Raw genomic sequence first — 20,587 nt, 5'->3', positions numbered from 1 at the left:
CTTTTGAGAATGTCAATGTTTGCTGGGAATTATCTTACAAAACTAGGAAGTATTTTTGGTTTATATATTAAAAGTTATGTTTTTTTATTGATTTTAGTAAAAAAAAAAAAAGGCAACTTTTAGGAAAATGCCCTGTGAAATTAGACATTTTAGTCGCAACAATCACAAAAAATGACCGCAAAATCCTGAAGGGACTGACTAGTCGAATGCAACCTAAAACCTTGAACTTGTAGACTAGTAAATGTCATGAACGGGGTGGAAAGAGGCGAACCCTGAGCGCAGACTCATGTTGAAAAAACAACGAATTTATTTAGAAATAAAAGGCAAACCCAAAAACAAAGGCTGACGTGGCAGCAAAACCTAAACTAAATACAAAAACCTTAACGAACTAAACAAAACCTGAACAGACCTGAGACAAAAGATGAACCACTGGGAGACGATAAGGCACGAGCAAAAATGGACAGCACATCAGGGAGACAAGAGTATGACAATGAACCAGCAGGGAACTGTGGAAAGTGACTGGGTTTTAAAAGCAGAGGGTGATTAGTGGAAGTGGGCACAGGTGAGATGATTAAGGAGCTAGAGGCAGGTGTAGATGGGTGAGAAAAGGGAAGAGAGAGAGTGACTGAGGAGAAGTGAATGGTGGCTGAGGCACAGGGAAGAGACAACTAAATAACAAACAATAAACTCGAACTGAAATATGAAGATAAAACATAATACAAAAACTCACATCCTAACAGTAAACACTAAAATGCTCACTAGTTGATATGTTTTGATCCTTACTAGTTAATCAATGCAGCTAAAAAATACCAACTTGTCGACTAGTGTGCCTAATTTGTTAACTAGCCAACTAGTATGCATAAATTGTGTTGACTGGTTAACTTTTACGACGCAGCAGTTGACTAGTTTAGTCCAGTCATCTCATTAATTGGGACTTTAGTGCTACTAATGTGGAAAAATTGCTGACTAGTATGACTTCTGCTCCAACTAGTTAGGCAAAAAGTGGTAAAAATGGGTTACTAGTAAGAGTGTTTGCTGTGCACGAATCCTTGCCTGCACGAGATCAAGCTGTGCTTCGTGTCCCGCTAAAATCCATCCATCCATTTTCTTCGCCAGCTTCACCTTTCTGGGAGCTGGTGTCTGTCTCCATCAGAGGCAGGGGACGCCCTGGACAGGTCGCAAGTCCATCGCAGGGACACGAGACAACCATTCACCCTCTCACTCACACCTAGGCACAATTTAAGAGTTACCAATTAACCTGACATGCATGTTTTTGGTCTGTGGGAGGAAACTGGAGAACCCGGAGTAAAAACCCAACATGAGCTCAGGGAGAGCATGTAAACTCCACCCAGAAAGGCCCCGGGTCAGGAAGACATCCTGCAACCTTCCTGCTAAAGACAAAATACAAAATCATAAATCTGATCATTGGAAGCATGCTTAGAGATTTTAAAGCAACCTTGTGTTGTCTTTATGTGCTGTTTTGTGTAGCTGATATCTGACGTTTTGTTTTCCTGCTGGAGGTAATCGTTTGATTAATGAGAGGAACAATCATTGTGAAAACCCCAGAACCTCTTCATGAAGGCATCCATCCCTCAGTGTGAAACAAAACCACCACGGTTTGTGTTTCTGCCGAGCTCCGTGTTTACGTGACCCTCTTCGGTCTGAAATAAGCAAACTTTGGTCCAGACAAAGAAGAGAAAAAAACAAAAAGGAACAAAAAGAAAGGCTCCTCACACAATGCTCTGAGAGATACCCGTCTCAACAGTTTACACAAATCCCAAATGAAAACAGTATTCTTTTGTAATCTTATCTGAGAGATGGCAGGAGGGGGGTCCCCGGGGCCTCGGCTCTATTATGACTGGCTCTGCAGACTGGCTCCTCTGATCCGCTGATTGGACGCAGAGCAGAGGAGGACGGAGAGGGAGCGCCACCATCTTTGAATGAATCTCAGTGAGCGGGATCTGAGCGAGGCCCAGGTGGAGCTGCTCATTTGTCTTTTATCTCCGCGTCTCCTCGAACCATGAACCCAGTTTACTTAAAAAACTGCATCACTTACATATTCTACATGATTAAAATCAAAGAAATGCTTTGAACTGGAGGTCTTTGTTGTGCATTTGGGTCATTATTTTGCACAATAATTAACAGAAATACTTTGGTTCGTTACAAATGTGTGAAGGTTTTTGACATAAATTGAATTAATAAACACCAAAGCAGTGACTATATAAAAGAAAACACATAACAGGCTTTAAAAAACATGTTTAAATTAAAGAAAAATGCCAAATAAGAACTTTAAAGTTACATGTTTCTGTCAGATCTGACCTCCAGAATAACAACAAAGCTACAAACTCTACAAACTTCTCTGAAACAGTAAATAAACGAGTCATTATGACAACACAAATAGCTCATATTATATTACTTTTTAAATTTCTGGATATTGTTTTCATCCTTTGTGACAACCACAGTAAAAACATGCACATAGAAACGATCTTTCTGATGATCTCAGGACCCCTAAGTTGCTATTTTTCGGGTCTCGACGCCATCTTTGGCAAAAAAAATCAGCAACATCCACAAAACGAGGAAGTTTATGATTTCATAACAAAAAACATTGTTAACATTTTAAACCAGCTTTTTCAGCTCAGCTTGGTCATTTAGATAAACTAATTTGATTAAACCCTCTAGAAAAAGGTTCATGATCGGAGAACTGTATTTATATAGTCATAAAAAGGTCTTTAAAATTATTTTAAAATACTTATGAGTGTAAAAATTAACAACTTTAGTCCTAAATATAAAATCCAGACAAGCAAACCAGATGATTTTTGTGATCTTCACAAATTAAAACAGTAATTTTAAAGTTTGAGGCTGAAACAAAACATAAAACCTGAAGCTGAAGCTGCCTGCTGTTTCAGGATTATTGATTAAAATTGATTTATTTTAATCGTTTCATCCTAAATGCTTATTTTTTTATTTATTCCTGTTGTTTGTGTTCCTCAGACTGTGAGAAAAACGTGCAGGAAGTCTGTTCGGACTCTCCTGAAGAGCACCTGCAGCCGTTCAAGGACAAGATGGAGGTTTTCCTTCTCACCGGTGAGAAACTTCATCCTGGAGCTCCTCGATGTTACATTTCTTCTTACAAATGTCTCAGAAATAATGTGTAAGAATAGTTTGCAGAGCTCAGGTAACGCTTCACTCTCTCTTCACTCGGGTGATTATTTTCATGTTTTTAAGACTCGTGGTTCATCTGATCTAACATATTACAGCCAGTCTGTTTGCTCCTTTATTCCTCTTATAAATTATTTTAAACCTTCTTCTCCGGGTCAGATTAGATCAGTTCGAGAGAATGAAAGTCTTTGCAGATTTGTTTGAACTCTGTCAGTAACTTCTCAATGATTCGTGAGTATTTTTGGTCATTTATCATCTCATTTTAGTTCATTTTCTCCCATATTTTATTTTGGGTCACCTTGTTTTAGTTTGGTCATATTTTGTCGGCTGTTTTGGTTACAGTGGCTTCTTTTTTTCACATAGCTTCTGGTCTTTTTGGTAATTTGCACTGATTTTTTAAATTTTCATTCTGATTACCTGTCAGATTTTTTTGTTTTGTTCCTTTCTTGATACTTGAACGTCTCGTTTCAGTAAACCTGCTGTTTTATTTGTTTACTTTTTGAGGAGAGGGAGAATCTTCTTTTTCTTCACGATTACTTGCCCGTGTGTGTGATTTATTTCTTTATTTTCTTTTTTTGTAAATCTTATTCATGTCTTTGATCTTTTATTTCATTTAGATAGTTTCAAAATATAGTTAGTTTCTGCCGCTCTAAAGACTATTGTTAATCCTTCAAAGCTCGAACTCATCTAATGATGTTTGTCATCATCTGCCCTAAAGCTGAGGAGGTTTTGGTGTGTGTGTGTGTGTGTGCGTGTGTGTGTGTGTGTGAGACAGACAGGATTGATTCAGAGTAAAGACTAGACAAGAAGATAGGGATCAGGCAGACTTTCAGACTTTCCTGTTTCACTGCTCAGAAATATTAAACAGCAACATGCTTGTAAACTGGTTTTTGCTCGGGATCTAAAAACGGTGCAGTGAGGCAGCAATGCAAAGAGAAAACCTGATTCTCCTCCTGTTCTCTTGAGCTCGTCTGCAGCAAAGAGTTTGTCTTTATTTCATGAACCTGCATCAGAATAAAACCAAACCATAACTCTTTTTTTTTTTTTCAGAATTTCCTGTCCTGAGCATTTTTCTGGAGTCTGAAACCAATCCTCTAAACATTCCCAGATTGCCAGGCGGATGACAAGCAGCACACCTGTTACTGTGTTAGAAACGCTTTGCTCCTTTGTTGAATAAATGAACGTGTAATTAATGTTTTTAAAGATCGTCTGGCTCCACCACAGGAGGTCCTCGTCCTCCAGTGTCTCCTCACTGGTTCCTTCAGCTTTTTAAATCCACTGATTCTCCGCAGGGAGAATCCAAGTAAAACATTTCCTTTTTGTTTCTTTGCAGCACAAAAGGAGCACGCAGAAGCTTCCTCTCAGCTGATGAACGTCCAGAAAAGGTGGGAAATCAAACTGTTGATGCAATGTTTGGTGGTTTTACTTTAAAAGCACCGTTTTCTCTGTCCTCTACCATGATTTAAAAACACTCATTAGACGGGAGGGCTCAGTGGTAATATCATCCCTGTTGTGCATTTTCCCCCATTTTCTAATTCCCATCTGCTCCCATCTGCTCCCATCTTTTCCTCTTTTCCTAACTTTACTTTTGTTTTCTCAACATTTCGTTCAGATTTCTCCTGCAGCATTTAAACCGTGCATGTTGTTTTCACTGAAACAGTTCTTGTGTTTTTGCTTTTCGGAATGCTTACAGCGTTTTCGGTTAGCTGTTTAACTTTTTATTCTTCTGAATCTTTTGATTTTAGGAAAATCATTTCATTTACATCTCTGTCATCACTGATAATCTCGTTCCATTACTTTCTTCTTGATCATTTGATGTCATCTTTCCAGTTATTCACTTATTTTTCCATATTTTCTGTGACTCTGATTGTTTTTCATCAATTCAAATTTAGCCTTTTTTGGTTTACATCTGTTTCTGACCTTTTTTTCCTCAGTAAAGTTGTTTTTCGCTCACGAGAAACCAGTTAGCAGCAAGTTCAACAAAATCATTGTTTTTTAGTTTATTTAGTTTATTTTGCACCAATTCACAACAAAATATCAAACTGAATACAATAAATCCAACACACACAATCACTGTTCAACACTCCAAACCTGCAGGTGTATTAAGCTTTAATAACAGGTTAGATTAAACAGGTAATGGTGTTAGATCGAGCACTAATGTTTAACTGAAACCTCACGTTTCCACTTTGCTCTTCTTGTTCTCTTTGCGTTCAGTTTCCAGGACGTGGTTCTGTACTTCGGCCTGAACCCCAAACCGGGAGAAAAGGAGGCGACGTCCGGACACCTCTTCATGCTCTGGTTCGAGTTCTGCGCTGATTTCAAGGCCAGGTGGAAGAGAGAGAACAAGAACATCTCAAAAGAAAGGTAGAGAACGGCTCTGTGGGCCGAACTTTTCAGTGCAGAATTTAAGAAAATTATCCACTGTACCAACAAACGTCTCAGCGTCAGACCCACAAAATAAAAGCTGCAGGGACGACTGTTTTTTAAGAACTCTGTCAGCCCTCATATTATTTATTCTTTCTCTTTGTAATAGTCCAGACTAAATATGCTATTGGTGATTATTTTTAAAGTTCCAGCCCCCCACTTGGTGTTTTACAGCCCACACTGGGGCCCCGACCCCAGCTTTGAAAACCACTGCACTGAACCAGGTGGTAACACTTTATGACATCACCATTTCACCAATTTGTGCCTCATACGGCTGTCGGGCAATCATCCCTTTTCTTCCAAGAGAATCTGGTGTTGCCTCGGAGTCTTTTATGGAAGTATTTTTAAAGTCGAGACCAACCAAAGTGTCCTAACCTCCTCGTTTACAGGCAGTAATAATCCTGAGTAGTTTGGAAACAAAAAAAGATGAGTAATTTATGTATTCTGAAACTGTCATGGCTGAAACATTATCTTTCTTGATCATTTTCACTGTTCGTGTCTCATCTTAATGAATAATTGAACACCGTCTTGTTAGATATTTGCTTTTCTAAATGCTCCAGTTTGATTGACGGTTCTGAAACAACAGGTTAAAAGAAGCTCAGCTGTTAGTGAAGAGGATCACAGGAGAGAAGAAGGTGGAGACGAGAAAGATCAACCCCAACAGCCTGGTAAGACTGGATTTAGGTGATTTATTGCAGCAAAAGCACCGTTTGAATGAAATATTGCCAGTGACAAAGAATATGGAACAAGTTGGCTCAGCTGTGCGTGTAATCCATTATTTTACCCCCGACAGAAAGAGCGACTGCGTCAGAAAGAAGCCAACACGCCCACAACTTAAAAAACTCCGGAGTAAGGATAACGGTACATTCTGCAGCGACGGAATGAAAGAATTATCCTCACAAAGCTGGACCAGAACGGAACCAGATCCGGAACCAAACCAAAGTGTCAGAGTTATACGCTTTCAAAATACTCACTCTTAACAGCTTTGTAGTTTGTTACATAAAATGTAAAGATTTAAATAATAAACTATTATTTCCTAAATTAAAATCATCATTTTGCATCAATTCTTTCCTTTTTTTCTGACGGTCTTACATTCACCCACAAACACTGATCAGATCAGTAAGATGTGTTGGGGTCTCTTGATTGTGGTTTTATTTACAGGTATTGTAGGAATACGTAATTTACTAATTAGCTGTCAAATCAAGAAGCAATCAGCAGTGAAGTTTAAAACGTGAATATCAAATAAAAAGAAGAAAATGTTGCTATGTTCAGATTAAAATCCCACACAGTGGAAACAGCCAAACTATCCATCAGCCTGCATGTCATGAAAAATCATTCCACTGGAAGGAAACTCTTTGGGAACATCACAAACACATGTGCCAACAATCCTCTGAAGGTGAAATTTATGAAAACAATGTCTGACTCTTTGGAATAAGAATGATTACTTTTTACCTTTGGGTCAAGCTAGAGAGCAGCTGGGCTCCTGAACGAGTCTCGTGTCTAATTATTTATTTTTTCAGACAAGTTCCTCACATTTCTCCTCAGTCCGTTTCGTTCCCTTCATTCCGTTTTAACTGTCGCGCAGCGGCACTGCTTCACGCGCTGGACCCGCTTCCTCCGCGTGCTGGGCGTCTGCCCCGGACAGAAGAGCGTGTACGTGACGGTGCTGAAGGTTTTGGGTTTGCAGGCCGAGCAGGACTGGAACACGCCCCCCTCCTGGTACGTGTGCCGCGGGATGTAGAAGGAGTTGCACTGGCCGTAGCAGAAGCGGTTGATGATGGTTCGGCTCAGGCAGCCGTCCTCCCGGATGGTCTGCTTCAGCGGCTGCGTCTTGCACCAGTCCAGCCGCAGGTACCGGCGCTCCGTGACGAGCAGCGCCTCCTGGCTGGACTCCAGCACCTCGTCCGTGGAGGCCACGGAGCCAGCTCCGCGGGAGAGAAGCCCGCCGATGGGCGGCAGGAGACACCCCTCCGACTCGTTCGGGTTGAACTTGCCTTGAAATGTCCCCGGCTCCGCGCTGCTCGGCGGGGACTGCAGCAGAGCCCAGACTGTGGCAAAGATCAGCACTGAGGGGGACGGCATCGTTGAACCTGAAAGGGAAACATCGGAGGAGTATGTCACCGACGGAGAGGGTTTTACGCGCAGCTTTTACGCACGAATTACCCATGAAAGCAAATGCGCACGTGGAGCGTTTTTCTCCTAAACACAAGGTTGTTTGATTTCAGGAAGCAAAATATGCAGCTGGTAGTTGATTTACCTGCTGGGTGTAACAGCCCCTCACTGGAAGCCTTTATCCTGTCACAGTAACAGGGTGAGTTTCACCCTGAAGCTCCGCGTCTTCTGAAGCGTCTTCACCAACGTCTCCATCAGGTCTTCAGTTTCAGCAGCAGAACCCGCCCACCCCCAAAACCCAGATCCTCACCTTATCAGTCTGAGAACTTGAAAAAAAACAGACCAGCAGAGTTTGTCAATGCAGATAAATCGTTTATTTGACTTCACAGAACAAAAACAGAACACAAACATTTTGACAAGATGTGGTAAACAAGATAAGAGGAGTCTGCAGAGACTCCCTGCTGCTGCTGCAGGAAACAGTCCACAATCATTCCTTCAAACAAACAAAGATGTGCTATTAATCATTACTTTAAGGATATGAATTCTTGATATAACAGGCAAGTGACGGCACACAAAAACTGGACGGTGAAACTGATTAACAGAACTTTACGATTTAACATTCAGTTTATCTTTTTACAGCTGCGGGTTTAAACCTCACATTTTAATATTCTGGATTTAAGAACTTACATTTTGTTATTGTGAATGAACAAACTCTCCAGCAGGCTTTAAACGCTTGATCTTTAAAAAAAAAAAAAAAAAAGTTTTTATTCATAAAGTTAAAGCTGTTTTCCCTCTGGAGATTACGTCTGGATTTTGACTCTTATTCTACATTTAATTTCTGCTCAAATTTATTTATAAGACAAACTCCAATTAACGCTCCGAGGCTCAAAAATAAAAAATAACTCCTTTAAGGAAAATGTGACCTTTCCCTTTTTCACTGAGACGTCTCAGCTGAGTCCTCTCATGCAACATGTCGGGAATAAACGGCAGACGAATCACAAACAAAGATCTGCTCCGGTTTATATATATTTAAATAAAGCTGTAAAACATTCAACACTTGACCCAATCCCACCGATGTGATGCGAAGAACTAAGAGTTGGAGGAGTTTAGGTTGTAGGTTTGCTGGGAGCTGGGGCGGTCGGGGCTTTCTCCTCCTCTTCCTCGGGGAAGTGGGGAACGGATTTCTTAGCAACTACGTTGTCGAGCCTCTGGCCCAGTAAGTATGGGTTGACACTCTGTGGACAGAAGCGTCAAATATATAAAAATACACATTCATGAAGTACTAATATAGGTCCAAAAGGAATCAGCGCATATAATATATATATTTACTCTGTTTAAGTGATGCTTATTTGGTTTTATTTAGACGTAATCAAACAGGAAAAGAAAAAAAGGCAATCAAACATCATACCCTTTTTCTTCTTTTTGGTCCACCCTTCAGTTTTTGGTACAGAAGCTCCTTGTTCTGTAAGGAGGCGCAGAAACAAATCATTTTAGAGGGAAAGTCACACATCTTTAGTGTTACAGGCAAGAAATTTCCTGAATAATGTTTTCAGGACATTAAAACTCTGCGGGAAACAGATTTAAAGACAAACAAAACCAGAGAGTAACGAACATTTTACTGTATTTTTGTTTAAACTTCTAACAGGTAAAACTCTGATCCTGACTTTAGTTACAAATATGAGAGGAACTATTACTGCTGCATCATTTTTAACAAACGTAAGACAAAATAAGAGACGAGTGTGTCCATCTCAGGATGATAACACCTTGTTTGGGTCTAAGACTGAATGCTGACTCAGCATTCATGATGTTTTCCTCTTTTTATTCCTGCTAACCAACTGCTTCTACACAGTTTGCTGTTTTAACCATTTATATTTTATAAATCTAAATATTCGGCTCATTCGGGAGATGGGTGCTCGCAGTTCTGGGTTTGGAACTTTATTTACAAATATTTTCCTCAGAAATACACTGAGATCGCTTCAGTTCCTTCAAAAACAAAAATCTGTTCCAGCTGCTGGCTCTAGTTTAGTCTTTTTCTGCTACTTTTAGTTGTTTTAGCTACTGTTCTGCTACTTTTAGCTCAGTTTTAGCTTCTTCAGCAAATTTCTTCAGCTTTATTTTCACAGAAAATGCAATTTCTCGAGTTTATTTTAGTAAAGTATGTTCTTTTTCTGTTTAAACTACATGGAGTTCATTATTGGGATCTAAAGTGCTCTCTTAGTGGTTTCTGAGAGATGATTAGACTTCTTCCTTGTTCTTGTTCAGTTAGAACATTTTATTGAACCCTAGATTTGCCAAATGAATGAGATTTATATTTGTGTGTGTGTGTGTGTGGCTAGACGTACTTTAGTGAAAGTAAATGTGAGTGTACATACTGTGAATTAAAATAAAAAAACAGGTCATAACTGACAAGTTTTTGCAAACTCTCATCTTTTCTGTGTTGAGTTTCTCTTTGGACTGCAGTTTAGGGACAAAAGAAGCTTTTAGTAACAGAACAAATCATCAAGAAATGAATCCGTGTTGAGAATATTTAAATCCTTCCTGCCCGACTCTGTACTCACCCACTTTGCCAGAGCTAGGTAGTCATGTTCCGGGTCGAACAGGTGCTGGTGTTTCTGAAACTCTCTGCTGAACTCGGCCGTGTCAGGGGCGTTTTCCAAGCATCCGTCTCCTGCTGTGGGCGCAAAAAGACACAGCGTGATATTTAAAGCTCGCAGAGGAACCTTAAAAATGCTTGTAGCGCATCAGGAAGTGATTATTATGCTATTTGTGCACTGCGCCTACATAAGGAGTCATATTTACACCCTGCTGGTTTTGCGAAATTAAAAAAAATAAGGCTCAGAGTGAGGATCTTCCACCTGTTTTCCCCAGAGGACAGGGGTTTGGAGGGTCCGGGTAGCTGTGGTCCTCACTGAAGTCTTTGGGAACGTTGTCTCCGGTCAACTCGGCCACGATGTTGGGAATGTTCCCATAAGGACCGAGGTGCTGCAGCCCTTCGTGAGCTCCACCTGGTGGGGGCAAACATGCACAGAGGTCAGAAACAGACTCCTTTCATCACATTTCACATTTATCATCTGTATGTGAACCTAACAGCTGATAATCTGAGTGAAAGAGCCAAACACATCTGCCTGAGAATAACCCACCCTGTATGCTCTGAGGCCCCACGATGTTCGTGGCCTGGTGTGCGGGGTACTCCACCCGGGGCCGGGCGATGCCCAGCTGCTCCATGACGCCGTGCAGCAGCCGCTGGATGTCGGCCTCCGACACCTTGTCGGCCGTGCGGGGGCTGCGGGCCGGAGCCCCGCCGACCTGCAGGCACAGGAGGAGGCCGAGCAACGACAACCGCGCCGACGGTCCCATTTCTGTCATCTGCCACACACAGAGGCGTGTCATTTCACAAACAGCTGCTTCTTGTTAAAACAACCTAATAGGCTACATCTATTTAAGGCCCCAGAACTTACACAAAGAAAATGAAGACAATTGTGGTGAATATAAACTAAAAAAGGCAGGTTACTGTCTTTAAAATGGAGTAAAGCTTTGATGATGCGCAACTCCCTCTGTAAACAGAGCCGATGTAATTAGCCTTTAAATGACCCGAACACACCTTTACAAGAAAACCTCCATTTCATTTATTCCGTTTTTCTTTATAATTGCATAGCTAAAAATAAATCTCTAAAAAAAAAATGTTCTAAATGAGATTTCGGGATTTATTTTTACCTCTTACCTCGTATTGGCGGAGGAACCTGCTAATCCTCTATCAAGCTAGCGACCATCGCCATTATGCTAGCGAGAAGGCAAACGTTTCCGGTTTTCAAAGTAAAAGGCTTCTTCGCTTTCGACATCTCGACGTTCACAAGCATATCAACATATATAAAGCAAATACCACCCTTTTGTGTCTATCATCTATATCTTTAAGTCTCAACAGCGCTCATTCCATTTTGTGCCTCGGGCAAGTTGTCTGAAACGCTTAGCTTTACTTTGAAGGGATTACACTTCCGGTGTCATTAATGATCTGCGCAGACTCAGTTTCCGGTTCAGAAACTGTTGCTTAGCAACCGAAAATCCTCTAATATTTGTAGCATTACATCAGATTTTTCAATGTAAGGCATACATTGACATGTTATTCAAAAAATATTTAGCGTTAAGTTACATTTTGAAGCTCATTTACAGGTTACCACAAAATTCAAACAGTGTTTGTGGATAGTTTTTAACTTAAGATGTGCAAAAACTACATTACTATAAGTTCCTGCACCATTCCTTCGTGAAATATAACCCCCCCCAGATAGAAATACGAACTCGTATTTGTGTTTCTGGTAAATCCCTTAAAGAAATAACTTACTTCACACAGTCTAACAACACTTTCAAAGTACTTGCAGATGTAATAAACAAGAAAAAACAAAACAGCAGTCCTCTTGTGACAAACATTTATTAAAAATGTATAAAGTTGGCTGCTTTGGACTACAGTAAATTATAAGATAAAATAAATAAAATTCACCCTCAGATGAGGGCTAACAAACGAGATTAGATAAATTATGGAGCGGAGCGTCTTCTCCAGTTTGCGAGCTGCAGTTTCTCCACAGCCGTGAGCACGGGATGCCTGCTCAACTCTTTGTCTGCAGGGTTCAAACCGTCGGTCACCGCTGCTGCAGGTCTGAAACCTTGATCTAAAAACAGTTTTGTGTCATGCCTTCCTGCAGGAGAGAGAGAGAGAGAGAGAAACACTTCCTGTTTCACGCTGCATTTACCTGGATGAAGCACACAGGCCCTGAACAGCTGGATGTTGGGGAAACTATCCAGGCCGAGGCTTCTCCTCAGCTTCGATTTGTCTCCACTGGACAAGCGTCTCGGCTCAGAGATTCCACGTCTGAGCTTTGATCTACCCTGAATCCAAGACACCGTCTTCACAGATCGAATCACTGCGTGTATGAGGAAATGGGGGTCAATGAGAAACTTTAAACGCTTAAATTTCTGTAACTTCTGTTGCTTTTTACCTTTAAAAGCATGGTTTTTCTGGTTTCCTTTCTTTGCATTTACATCTTTCAGGAAATGAAAATTCATGAGAAACTCCATACTGTCCATTACGTCTTTGGGAATCACACCTAACAGGCGTGGCGATCAAAAGCAGGCATTACCATTAATGTAGAAATGCAGTGAAAACTATCCGATTGCTCATTTACCAAACAGATGGGGATTTTCAATGAAGGTCTGCAGCACGAGAACTCTGAGTTTGAGTCGTCCTTCAGACATCTCTGCCTTGTTTGGAGGCGGCAACAGACATGGAGCGAAAACTGTCGCGAGATTGGAGCTGGTCATCAGGTTGTCAGCGCATCTGAGAAGAGTAGAAAGAAAAAAATAGATCAGTTCATAGCTTACAGATACCCTTTTAGATTCAGTTCATCTTTCCATAAAAGAAAAACTACACACCAGGTTAAATGCTTAACCTGGTGCATGTACAGATAGGAGGGACCAAAATATTTTAATCACATTGTGTAAAATACTTAAGACCCATTTAAGGTGAATACTGGTAACCAGACACTGCAATCTGGCATAATGAGACACCAAGGAGGTTCTGAATCAGCCCAAGACTGATTTATTTACATTTATTCAGTTTTTTCCCCCCATAGTCCAGTTTATTTCCCCAAAACAACTAAACCATTTGTGTCAAATAACCCTTTTGTTCATTTGACTATGGGGCCTGATGTCCCCGCACCATTTGCAGCTTCACTTCCACACCTTTTAGAAACTTTGCAGAGGAAGTCGAACAGATAATACAGGCAGGAGGAGTTTCTGGCTGGAAGCAGACAGGACAGCAGCTGGAGGGCGGCCATCCTGTCCTGCAGGTCGGACAGTCCCTGAGCTTTGAGCAGAGCGGCGTGGAGCTTCGAAGGGAACAGGGGCTCTGGAAGCTCCCTGCAAAACTGCTTGATGAGGGTGGCAACATCATACGGGAAGGCTGTGGACGGGCACCTCTCGCCGTCGTTCAGCTTCGCCTGAACCAGACACAGGGACACTCAGCTTCTACAACCCTACAGCAGAATTACCAGTACACTGGTTTCAAGTCAGAAACATCCACCTTTAATGCAGAATTTAAAGCTTGCTGGGTATTTTGCACGATCACAGTAAATACAGGAGATCAGCATCTGTTCAAACCACCTGTTGGTGCAACTGAAAAAAAAAAAAAATTAAAAAAAAAAAAAATAGATCTTACCCTTAGATTTTTAATGCGAGGAAGAGAGCCTGGTTTCCTGAACAGGCCCACAGTCCCAGCACGCTCCAACAGGAAACAACAAGCCTCCACCAAGAAGCTGAAACACACATCATATTTAATAATAATTTATTCATTCTTCCAAGTGTCATCAGACATTCCGATCTTTGGGTTTCCACTCACCAGGGTACAAGGCCAAATTCAGGACTGTATCGTCTGGGTAAATTTTCCAGGGGAGCTCCAAAAACCTTTGCGCCGCTGAAGATCAGTTTGTCCTTTTTCTTTTCAAAACCTTTCACAGAGATCCCATAAAGGACTTGAAGGTGAAATCGGATTACATTACTGTCTGAAGCCTTCATTATTTCACTAAAAAGTTTACAAAAAAGGGACTTTCAGAGTCTCAATTTAAAGTCTAAATCACTGAGGAAACCCACTAATGAGTCAGGAGATGAGCTTCATTACAATCATCAATATCAGCTGTGATAAGGAGGGTGGTGCGTTCAGGTGACACAACGAAGACAGTAAAAATGAGTTTTCACCTTTTAATCTGTCCCAGTTCAAACTGCTTTTAAAGAAACATCTCTTGTCACAAAGTGGCTATAAATATTGTTTTAATTAATATTAAGTTACTCAAAAAAAAAAAAGATTTCTTCGTTCAATCAATCCTGAAATTAAAAAGAAAACTTGTTCGGTTTGTGTGTGATGTTTTAAGACCACAAACTGTCACAATCTGTTTTTTTTCTGTTTTAGGATTTATTTCTCTTGATACTTCAGTTTTTGGTAGCATCTGTCTGTCTTGTTGTTTTTGTTCATTAAATTAGAACTTGATCATCTTCATCATTCCTTGTTTGAGTCTGAATCCTCGTGTTTTCACCTGCAGACTCTGACAGCGAACACTCTGCAATAAAGTTAAGATTTGTCACTAGTGAAGCATCATTAAATTCCAGTGCATGCTTTTAAAAGTATTTCTTCAACATAGTAAGGAAGGTAATTTATACAAGTGACTACAAATGCTAATTGTGACCATTACAAAAACAATAAGGTTAATTAGAGCATCTTAAAATTAAAATTATAAATGATCCCCACTCACACATTGAGACAAACTCCAACGCTCCAAATTACTTTTAAAAAACTATTTTTTATTACAACAGTACATGTATATACATTAAAAAAATACAGTAGAAATAAAGATATGGAACGAAAGCTGGTTTGGTTGGTGTTTTGGTACAGATTGGACATCTAGAAGCACTTCCTGTGGACGATGGAGGGTCCGGCCTCGTCATACTCCTGCTTGCTGATCCACATCTGCTGGAAGGTGGACAGAGAGGCCAGGATGGAGCCGCCGATCCAAACGGAATATTTCCTCTCAGGAGGAGCGATAATCTGCAGCAGGAAAGGAGGAAAAAGAGCCGAGTTGAGGGTGTTTTTTCCAGCATGCCGAAGCTCGTTAGATCAGTCCATTTCCCGTTGAGTCATCCCTACCTTGATCTTCATGGTGCTCGGGGCCAGGGCAGTGATCTCCTTCTGCATACGGTCAGCAATACCCGGGTACATGGTGGTACCGCCTGACAGCACGTTGTTGGCGTACAGGTCCTTACGAATGTCGATGTCACACTTCATAATGCTGTTGTAGGCAGTTTCATGGATGCCGGCGGACTCCATGCCTGGGAATATAAACCTGAAAAGTTACGTGCTTGTAGAGCTAACAGTAACCGCAGTCAAAACATTTTAAAAAGTTATACATTTAGGAAAACAGGCATTTGTGTTTTGTGCTCACCGATGAAGGAAGGCTGGAACAGGGTCTCCGGGCAGCGGAAACGCTCGTTGCCGATGGTGATGACCTGACCGTCGGGCAGCTCGTAGCTCTTCTCCAGGGAGGAAGAGGAGGCAGCTGTAGCCATCTCGTTCTCAAAGTCCAGGGCCACGTAGCACAGCTTCTCCTTGATGTCTCGCACGATCTCACGCTCAGCTGAAGAAGAAAAATGAACAGAAAACAGAAATAAGATAAAGTATAAATGAATACTGACACCTCAGACTGATCAATATGCAAAGAAACGAGGCAAATGAGGGGTTTAATTGATTAGAAGTGATATTAAATGTAAGTTTATTTGCAATAAAACTATGTCAAGACAAGATACAGTGAATTATTTGTCTTCTAAATTAGACTTTACACTTGTGGTTGCAATTACATTGTTTATTTTTCAGCTATTTGATTAAGAATAAGACCTGTAGTTAGGTTTGTTTTAGTCTCTCTTTAGTTTTGCATAAATAATAAATTATTAAAACATTCTTACACCGTGGAGAATGATGAGGTTAAGAATGTTGTCACACCGTCTTACCTGTGGTGACGAACGAGTAGCCGCGCTCAGTCAGGATTTTCATCAGGTAGTCGGTCAGGTCGCGACCTGCCAGGTCCAGACGCATGATGGCGTGGGGCAGAGCGTAACCCTCATAGATGGGCACATTGTGGGTCACGCCATCTCCAGAGTCCAGCACAATACCTGTCCAGAGAAAGCAGGAATTTCTAAAATAAACAGATCAGATTTGGAAAGTTTTCTTTCTTGCTGCACGGCTGATTCCCGACTCACCTGTGGTACGACCAGATGCATACAGGGACAGCACAGCCTGAATGGCCACGTACATGGCAGGGACGTTGAAGGTCTCAAACATGATCTGGGTCATCTTCTCCCTGTTAGCTTTGGGGTTAAGGGGGGCTTCAGTGAGCAGGGTGGGATGCTCCTCTGGGGCCACACGGAGCTCGTTGTAGAAGGTGTGGTGCCAGATCTAAGAAATAAGTAAAGAGATAATTATAACCGTTGTCTCTCCTCATTATTTGTTAATGTTTGTTGCCGATATCTTGATTTCTTACCTTCTCCATGTCATCCCAGTTTGTAATGATGCCATGCTCGATGGGGTACTTCAGAGTCAAGATACCTCTTTTGCTCTGGGCCTCGTCTCCCACGTAGCTGTCCTTCTGTCCCATACCTACCATCACACCCTGTGAGTGAAAAAAACACGTCTCGTCATCTCAGAATGAACACAGACATGGGGTTGTGTTTTCATGAATTGAGTGTTTCAGAAAGTGAGGCTGGTTTTAGCTGTCTAACCTGGTGACGGGGGCGTCCAACGATGGATGGAAAGACGGCCCGAGGAGCGTCATCACCAGCAAACCCAGCCTTCACCAGGCCAGAGCCGTTGTCGCACACCAAGGCGGTGGTCTCATCGTCGTCACACATGTTTATTCTGATCTGTGCAGGCCTTCTGTACGAGACAAAATAGGAAAACACAGGGAAAGAGTCAACATGTGAAATGAATCAAACATGAAGTGAAAAGTTCCTATCAATTAACTGAAAACATGTCACTACGGTCAGTATGAAGACACCGCTGAGGGCGTTAATCTCCTCTCTGAGTCAAGCTGCTGCCTAAAGAGCTAAAACTGGATGCGGCTCAATCCCTCAAACACAGTCACAGGTCTATTTTAAACCTCAGGACCCCCCCAACCCCTCCTCAGTATCTTATTGTTAAGCTGGAGCCAGTTAACAGCTGAGGCGATGCGGCGCAGGAGGCCTGGGTCTCGTCTCGGCTGTCACCACATAATAAACTTCTGTTTGGATGCAGACCATGTGCTCCGATCTCCCGAGGATTCCTGCATCCGTGTTCAAGGTTCAGTTCAGTGGCTGATTTAGTAAAGCTTCAAAGAACCTTCAGGAATGAAACCCAACATGCCTGTAGGTTTCTGATGGAACCAACTTTCTTGTTTGGATGGCTCCTCTGAGGTGGTTTGATGAGTCAGGCTCATCTTATTCACCTTTCAAATTAGTGCAACTTGTTGCAAATTTGAAAAAGGTACCAAAAAATAAATCAAACTTGACTATATGGACAAGTCAAATTAACTGGTTAATAAATTAAAAGTTATTCAGTTGAGCATGGCTGTTACTGCAGTTGCAACAAAAAAAGTTGGGGTTAGTTTGGGGTTTAGTGTACAACCTTGTATTTTAAATACCAGTAAATACTTTGGAAAAAGTCTTTCAGGTTGTTATATTTGGTCCTTTGTTTAATTTTTTATCAAATCAACACATCTTTGACGATATTAAAGATTACTTTTTGATCTCGACAGACTAAACTTTTATTAACGTAAGTTTTAGGTTTCCACTCTGGATTAAATTCTGTTTTACACATCACATTATTGATGTGGACTTTTAAACCAAGGATGGATTTTGTTTTCAAGTATTTTCTAAAATGAACTTATATGAGCTGATTCTGTTCTTCTCCACAGTAAGAACATCCCACAGTCTGAATCCTGAAACCAAACTGTTTAATGTTTGTTTGTTTTTTTGCATCCTGCTCTACTCTCATCACCTGAATCAGATTCTCACACAAGAACAGGAAAAACCCTATAAATGCTACTCCACATCCATGCTGCGGTTGCTCTGATCTCCTACAGCATCCTGTCTGACCTGAATGCACTAAAAAATGAAAAAGTAAAGCAAGACCGCGCAGGCACTCACCAAGCTGTAACCACCAGACTGGAGTTTCCGCTGGGACACAGTGGCCAGGCTGTGATGGGCTCCTTAAATATGTTTCAGCAAGCTGAGGCTGGGAGGCCGGAGGGGGGGCTAGTGGGGCTTTGGTGGGTGGGCTTGGGACCTCATACAAGTCCAAATTAAGTGTTGCTCAGCAAAATGACAACGTAAAGTGGATCCTGTGTCAGGGATGCCTCCGAACTGGAGAGATATTGACTTGGCAGCTTAAAAGCCGTAACAGACTCACAGTAAACAGAAGCAAAGTGGAGTTTTATTAAAACTGGACAATTAAATGACAACATATGTTAAATGTGACTGTGTTTTATGCTCATTTAGGACTGTAAATTAGGAGAATGTGGTTGGTGAAGGTGTTGTGAGAGTGATTACACCACTCAGATTCATGCATATTAAAATCTCCCAGTCATACTTTGTGGAGCTGGCCCCTCGGGTCCTTGCAAACGAGATAATATGACTAAGCTTAAACAGGACACTGGGGATGTGGGAGTTTGCAGGGAGTGACAGTAACGTGAGATCTTGTTCGCGTAAGGAGCCGTCTAAGGGGAGCTTGTGCTCGTGTTGTGGTATGTCTGTTGGCTGGAAAGGGGGGGCTGAAAACATGCCTGACAGCTGAGATGCAGTATTAGGGAGACCTCCTGCAGTCGACAGAGTGGCGGGCCGGCATGTGTAAAGAGCAGCGGCTGACGGTTCCCAGCCCCTCATTGGACCCTGTGTTTCCTTTTAGGGAGATAAAGTGTGGCCGGTGCCAGCGGCTGCATGATGACAGCTCGGGATCCTTATTCGTCACCGTGCACTGCCTGCATCCCCACGCCGGAGCCCTATCAGGCCACAGTCAGGGCTGGAGGAATGTAAATACCCCCCCTCCTTCTCGATTAGCACCCTGAAGTATTCCATTTGTAGTCATGTGCTGCAACATCCCAGAGGAAACAACCGACTGGACTGAATATATTACAGGCTTTGACATCACAAGTGTACCTTTAAATTATGACTCTTGGCTCCTCGAAAAATGAACCTCTAAAAAGATGATTAACCTCTCAAGGTTTTTTGGAAAGATCATTAGGATCAATTTCAAAATTAAATGCCTGCCATTCCTTGAAGGGATGCATATGCTGGGCTAATGTCAGTTGGCTGTGGCGACCATCTTAAATTCAGTTAACTCCAAAAGTTAATCAGCTGTAGATGTATGCCCAATGATTACTTTTTGAGAGTTTTATTAAAATCCGTCCGGTGGTTTATGAGATATTTTGCTAACAGGCAGACAGTTGACAGATCTTGGGCGATCAGTTAGACCTCAGAGTATGTGTTGGGAATTGCTCTCAGCTACTACCACACTAGATTTTAGCTTTATATATTTAAAAAATGACAGAGTTATTGCCATTTTTGCCTTTGGTAAATTTGCTTGGCTGTGGCGGCCATCTTGAAAGGGATTGACTCCAAACGTTGGTTATAGGTGTGCGTCTGGTAACTGCTTTCTGAGGGTTGTATTAAAATCTTTCCACTGCTATTTTATTTAGCGCTACAGACAAACACACACACACAGGTAACAGTTAGCCTTTTTGGAAAGTTCATTAAACAAATTTTAAAAACATTTGGTGTTTTCTTCAACGCATAGGGTAAAATATACATGAATAAACTCAGCTCTGAAAGACAAAACAGGGAGGATAAGCTCATATTGGTGCTGGATGTACCCCACAGATTACGTGTCGTCATATCTAAAGTCTCCCAGCTACAGCAAAGCTTCTATATTTAAAGTTTTACACCAGCAGCAGCAGCAGCAGAGACAGCGTATGAGCCGCTCAGGGGTCTGTGATGGTCTGCAGCAGTCAGGAGTGAAAAACAGATCATTTAAACTCCAGTTTCGGAGGAAACGAGAAGCACAGATTTGGAACCGAAGCTAAAACTCTGACATCACGTTAGCCTTTGGATGAAACCCGCGCTGTGTTTGGTCAACAGCTCGCTTCAAGTCAAAGGAGCAGTTTTTGGCAGAATCCTTTTTTTGTCACAAGGTCTTCATCAGGATAAAGCTGTTTTCTCCTAAATGGGTCATGGTTTTGAGGGCCCTTCGTCCTTATAAGGTGATGTAGGAAGTCGTTCTGTCTTGACAGCTGCCTCCTCTGCATTTCGACCCCCCCCCCCCCCCCCCCCCCCC

The 20,587-nt window shown here is 41.7% G+C and overlaps 5 protein-coding genes across 6 annotated transcripts in view; 1 reads left to right on the top strand and 4 right to left on the bottom strand.

The window, feature by feature from the left end:
- Positions 1-6,633, top strand: part of fmn1 (formin 1) — an 18,760-nt gene extending 12,127 nt beyond the window's left edge. Inside the window, 5 exon segments of the mRNA XM_025005034.2 lie at positions 2,992-3,084; positions 4,493-4,544; positions 5,374-5,523; positions 6,170-6,251; positions 6,377-6,633. Coding sequence (XP_024860802.1) covers positions 2,992-3,084; positions 4,493-4,544; positions 5,374-5,523; positions 6,170-6,251; positions 6,377-6,421 — 422 coding nt within the window. The 3' untranslated portion in view covers positions 6,422-6,633.
- Positions 6,634-6,742: 109 nt separating this feature from the next.
- Positions 6,743-7,949, bottom strand: grem1a (gremlin 1a, DAN family BMP antagonist). Its single transcript, XM_017412048.3, has 2 exons — positions 7,841-7,949; positions 6,743-7,673 (listed from the first exon to the last, which is right to left on the bottom strand). The coding sequence occupies exon 2, from the start codon at positions 7,663-7,665 to the stop codon at positions 7,144-7,146; it is 522 nt and encodes a 173-aa protein (XP_017267537.1). The 5' UTR covers positions 7,666-7,673; positions 7,841-7,949; the 3' UTR covers positions 6,743-7,143.
- A 101-nt stretch (positions 7,950-8,050) lies between these two features.
- On the bottom strand, positions 8,051-11,541 carry LOC108233382 (neuroendocrine protein 7B2). Of its 2 annotated transcripts, none has more exons than XM_037981407.1 (6): positions 11,417-11,541; positions 10,836-11,061; positions 10,551-10,700; positions 10,254-10,363; positions 9,104-9,157; positions 8,051-8,930 (listed from the first exon to the last, which is right to left on the bottom strand). In XM_037981407.1, exons 2-6 carry the CDS (start codon positions 11,059-11,061, stop codon positions 8,802-8,804), a joined length of 669 nt encoding a protein of 222 aa, XP_037837335.1. In that variant the 5' UTR covers positions 11,417-11,541; the 3' UTR covers positions 8,051-8,801. The 2 variants fall into 2 exon arrangements, with proteins under 2 accessions (XP_037837335.1, XP_017267290.1); XM_017411801.3 differs by having other exon boundaries at positions 10,254-10,366; positions 11,417-11,539.
- Positions 11,542-12,101: 560 nt separating this feature from the next.
- Positions 12,102-14,336, bottom strand: LOC108233430 (rho GTPase-activating protein 11B). The gene is made up of 7 exons (XM_017411864.3): positions 14,081-14,336; positions 13,901-13,997; positions 13,426-13,682; positions 12,870-13,021; positions 12,684-12,791; positions 12,438-12,608; positions 12,102-12,356 (listed from the first exon to the last, which is right to left on the bottom strand). The coding sequence occupies exons 1-7, from the start codon at positions 14,254-14,256 to the stop codon at positions 12,223-12,225; spliced, it is 1,095 nt and encodes a 364-aa protein (XP_017267353.1). The 5' UTR covers positions 14,257-14,336; the 3' UTR covers positions 12,102-12,222.
- Positions 14,337-15,015: 679 nt separating this feature from the next.
- Positions 15,016-18,512, bottom strand: actc1a (actin alpha cardiac muscle 1a). The gene is made up of 8 exons (XM_017411960.2): positions 18,406-18,512; positions 17,005-17,158; positions 16,767-16,895; positions 16,486-16,681; positions 16,237-16,398; positions 15,675-15,866; positions 15,380-15,561; positions 15,016-15,280 (listed from the first exon to the last, which is right to left on the bottom strand). The coding sequence occupies exons 2-8, from the start codon at positions 17,131-17,133 to the stop codon at positions 15,137-15,139; spliced, it is 1,134 nt and encodes a 377-aa protein (XP_017267449.1). The 5' UTR covers positions 17,134-17,158; positions 18,406-18,512; the 3' UTR covers positions 15,016-15,136.
- Between the last annotated feature and the right edge of the window lie 2,075 nt (positions 18,513-20,587).

This window comes from Kryptolebias marmoratus, linkage group LG19 (assembly GCF_001649575.2).
Source record: "Kryptolebias marmoratus isolate JLee-2015 linkage group LG19, ASM164957v2, whole genome shotgun sequence".
NCBI lineage: Eukaryota > Metazoa > Chordata > Actinopteri > Cyprinodontiformes > Rivulidae > Kryptolebias > Kryptolebias marmoratus.
The sequence above is the reverse complement of the archived record's forward strand: the minus strand, read 5'-3'. Positions and strand labels throughout refer to the sequence as shown.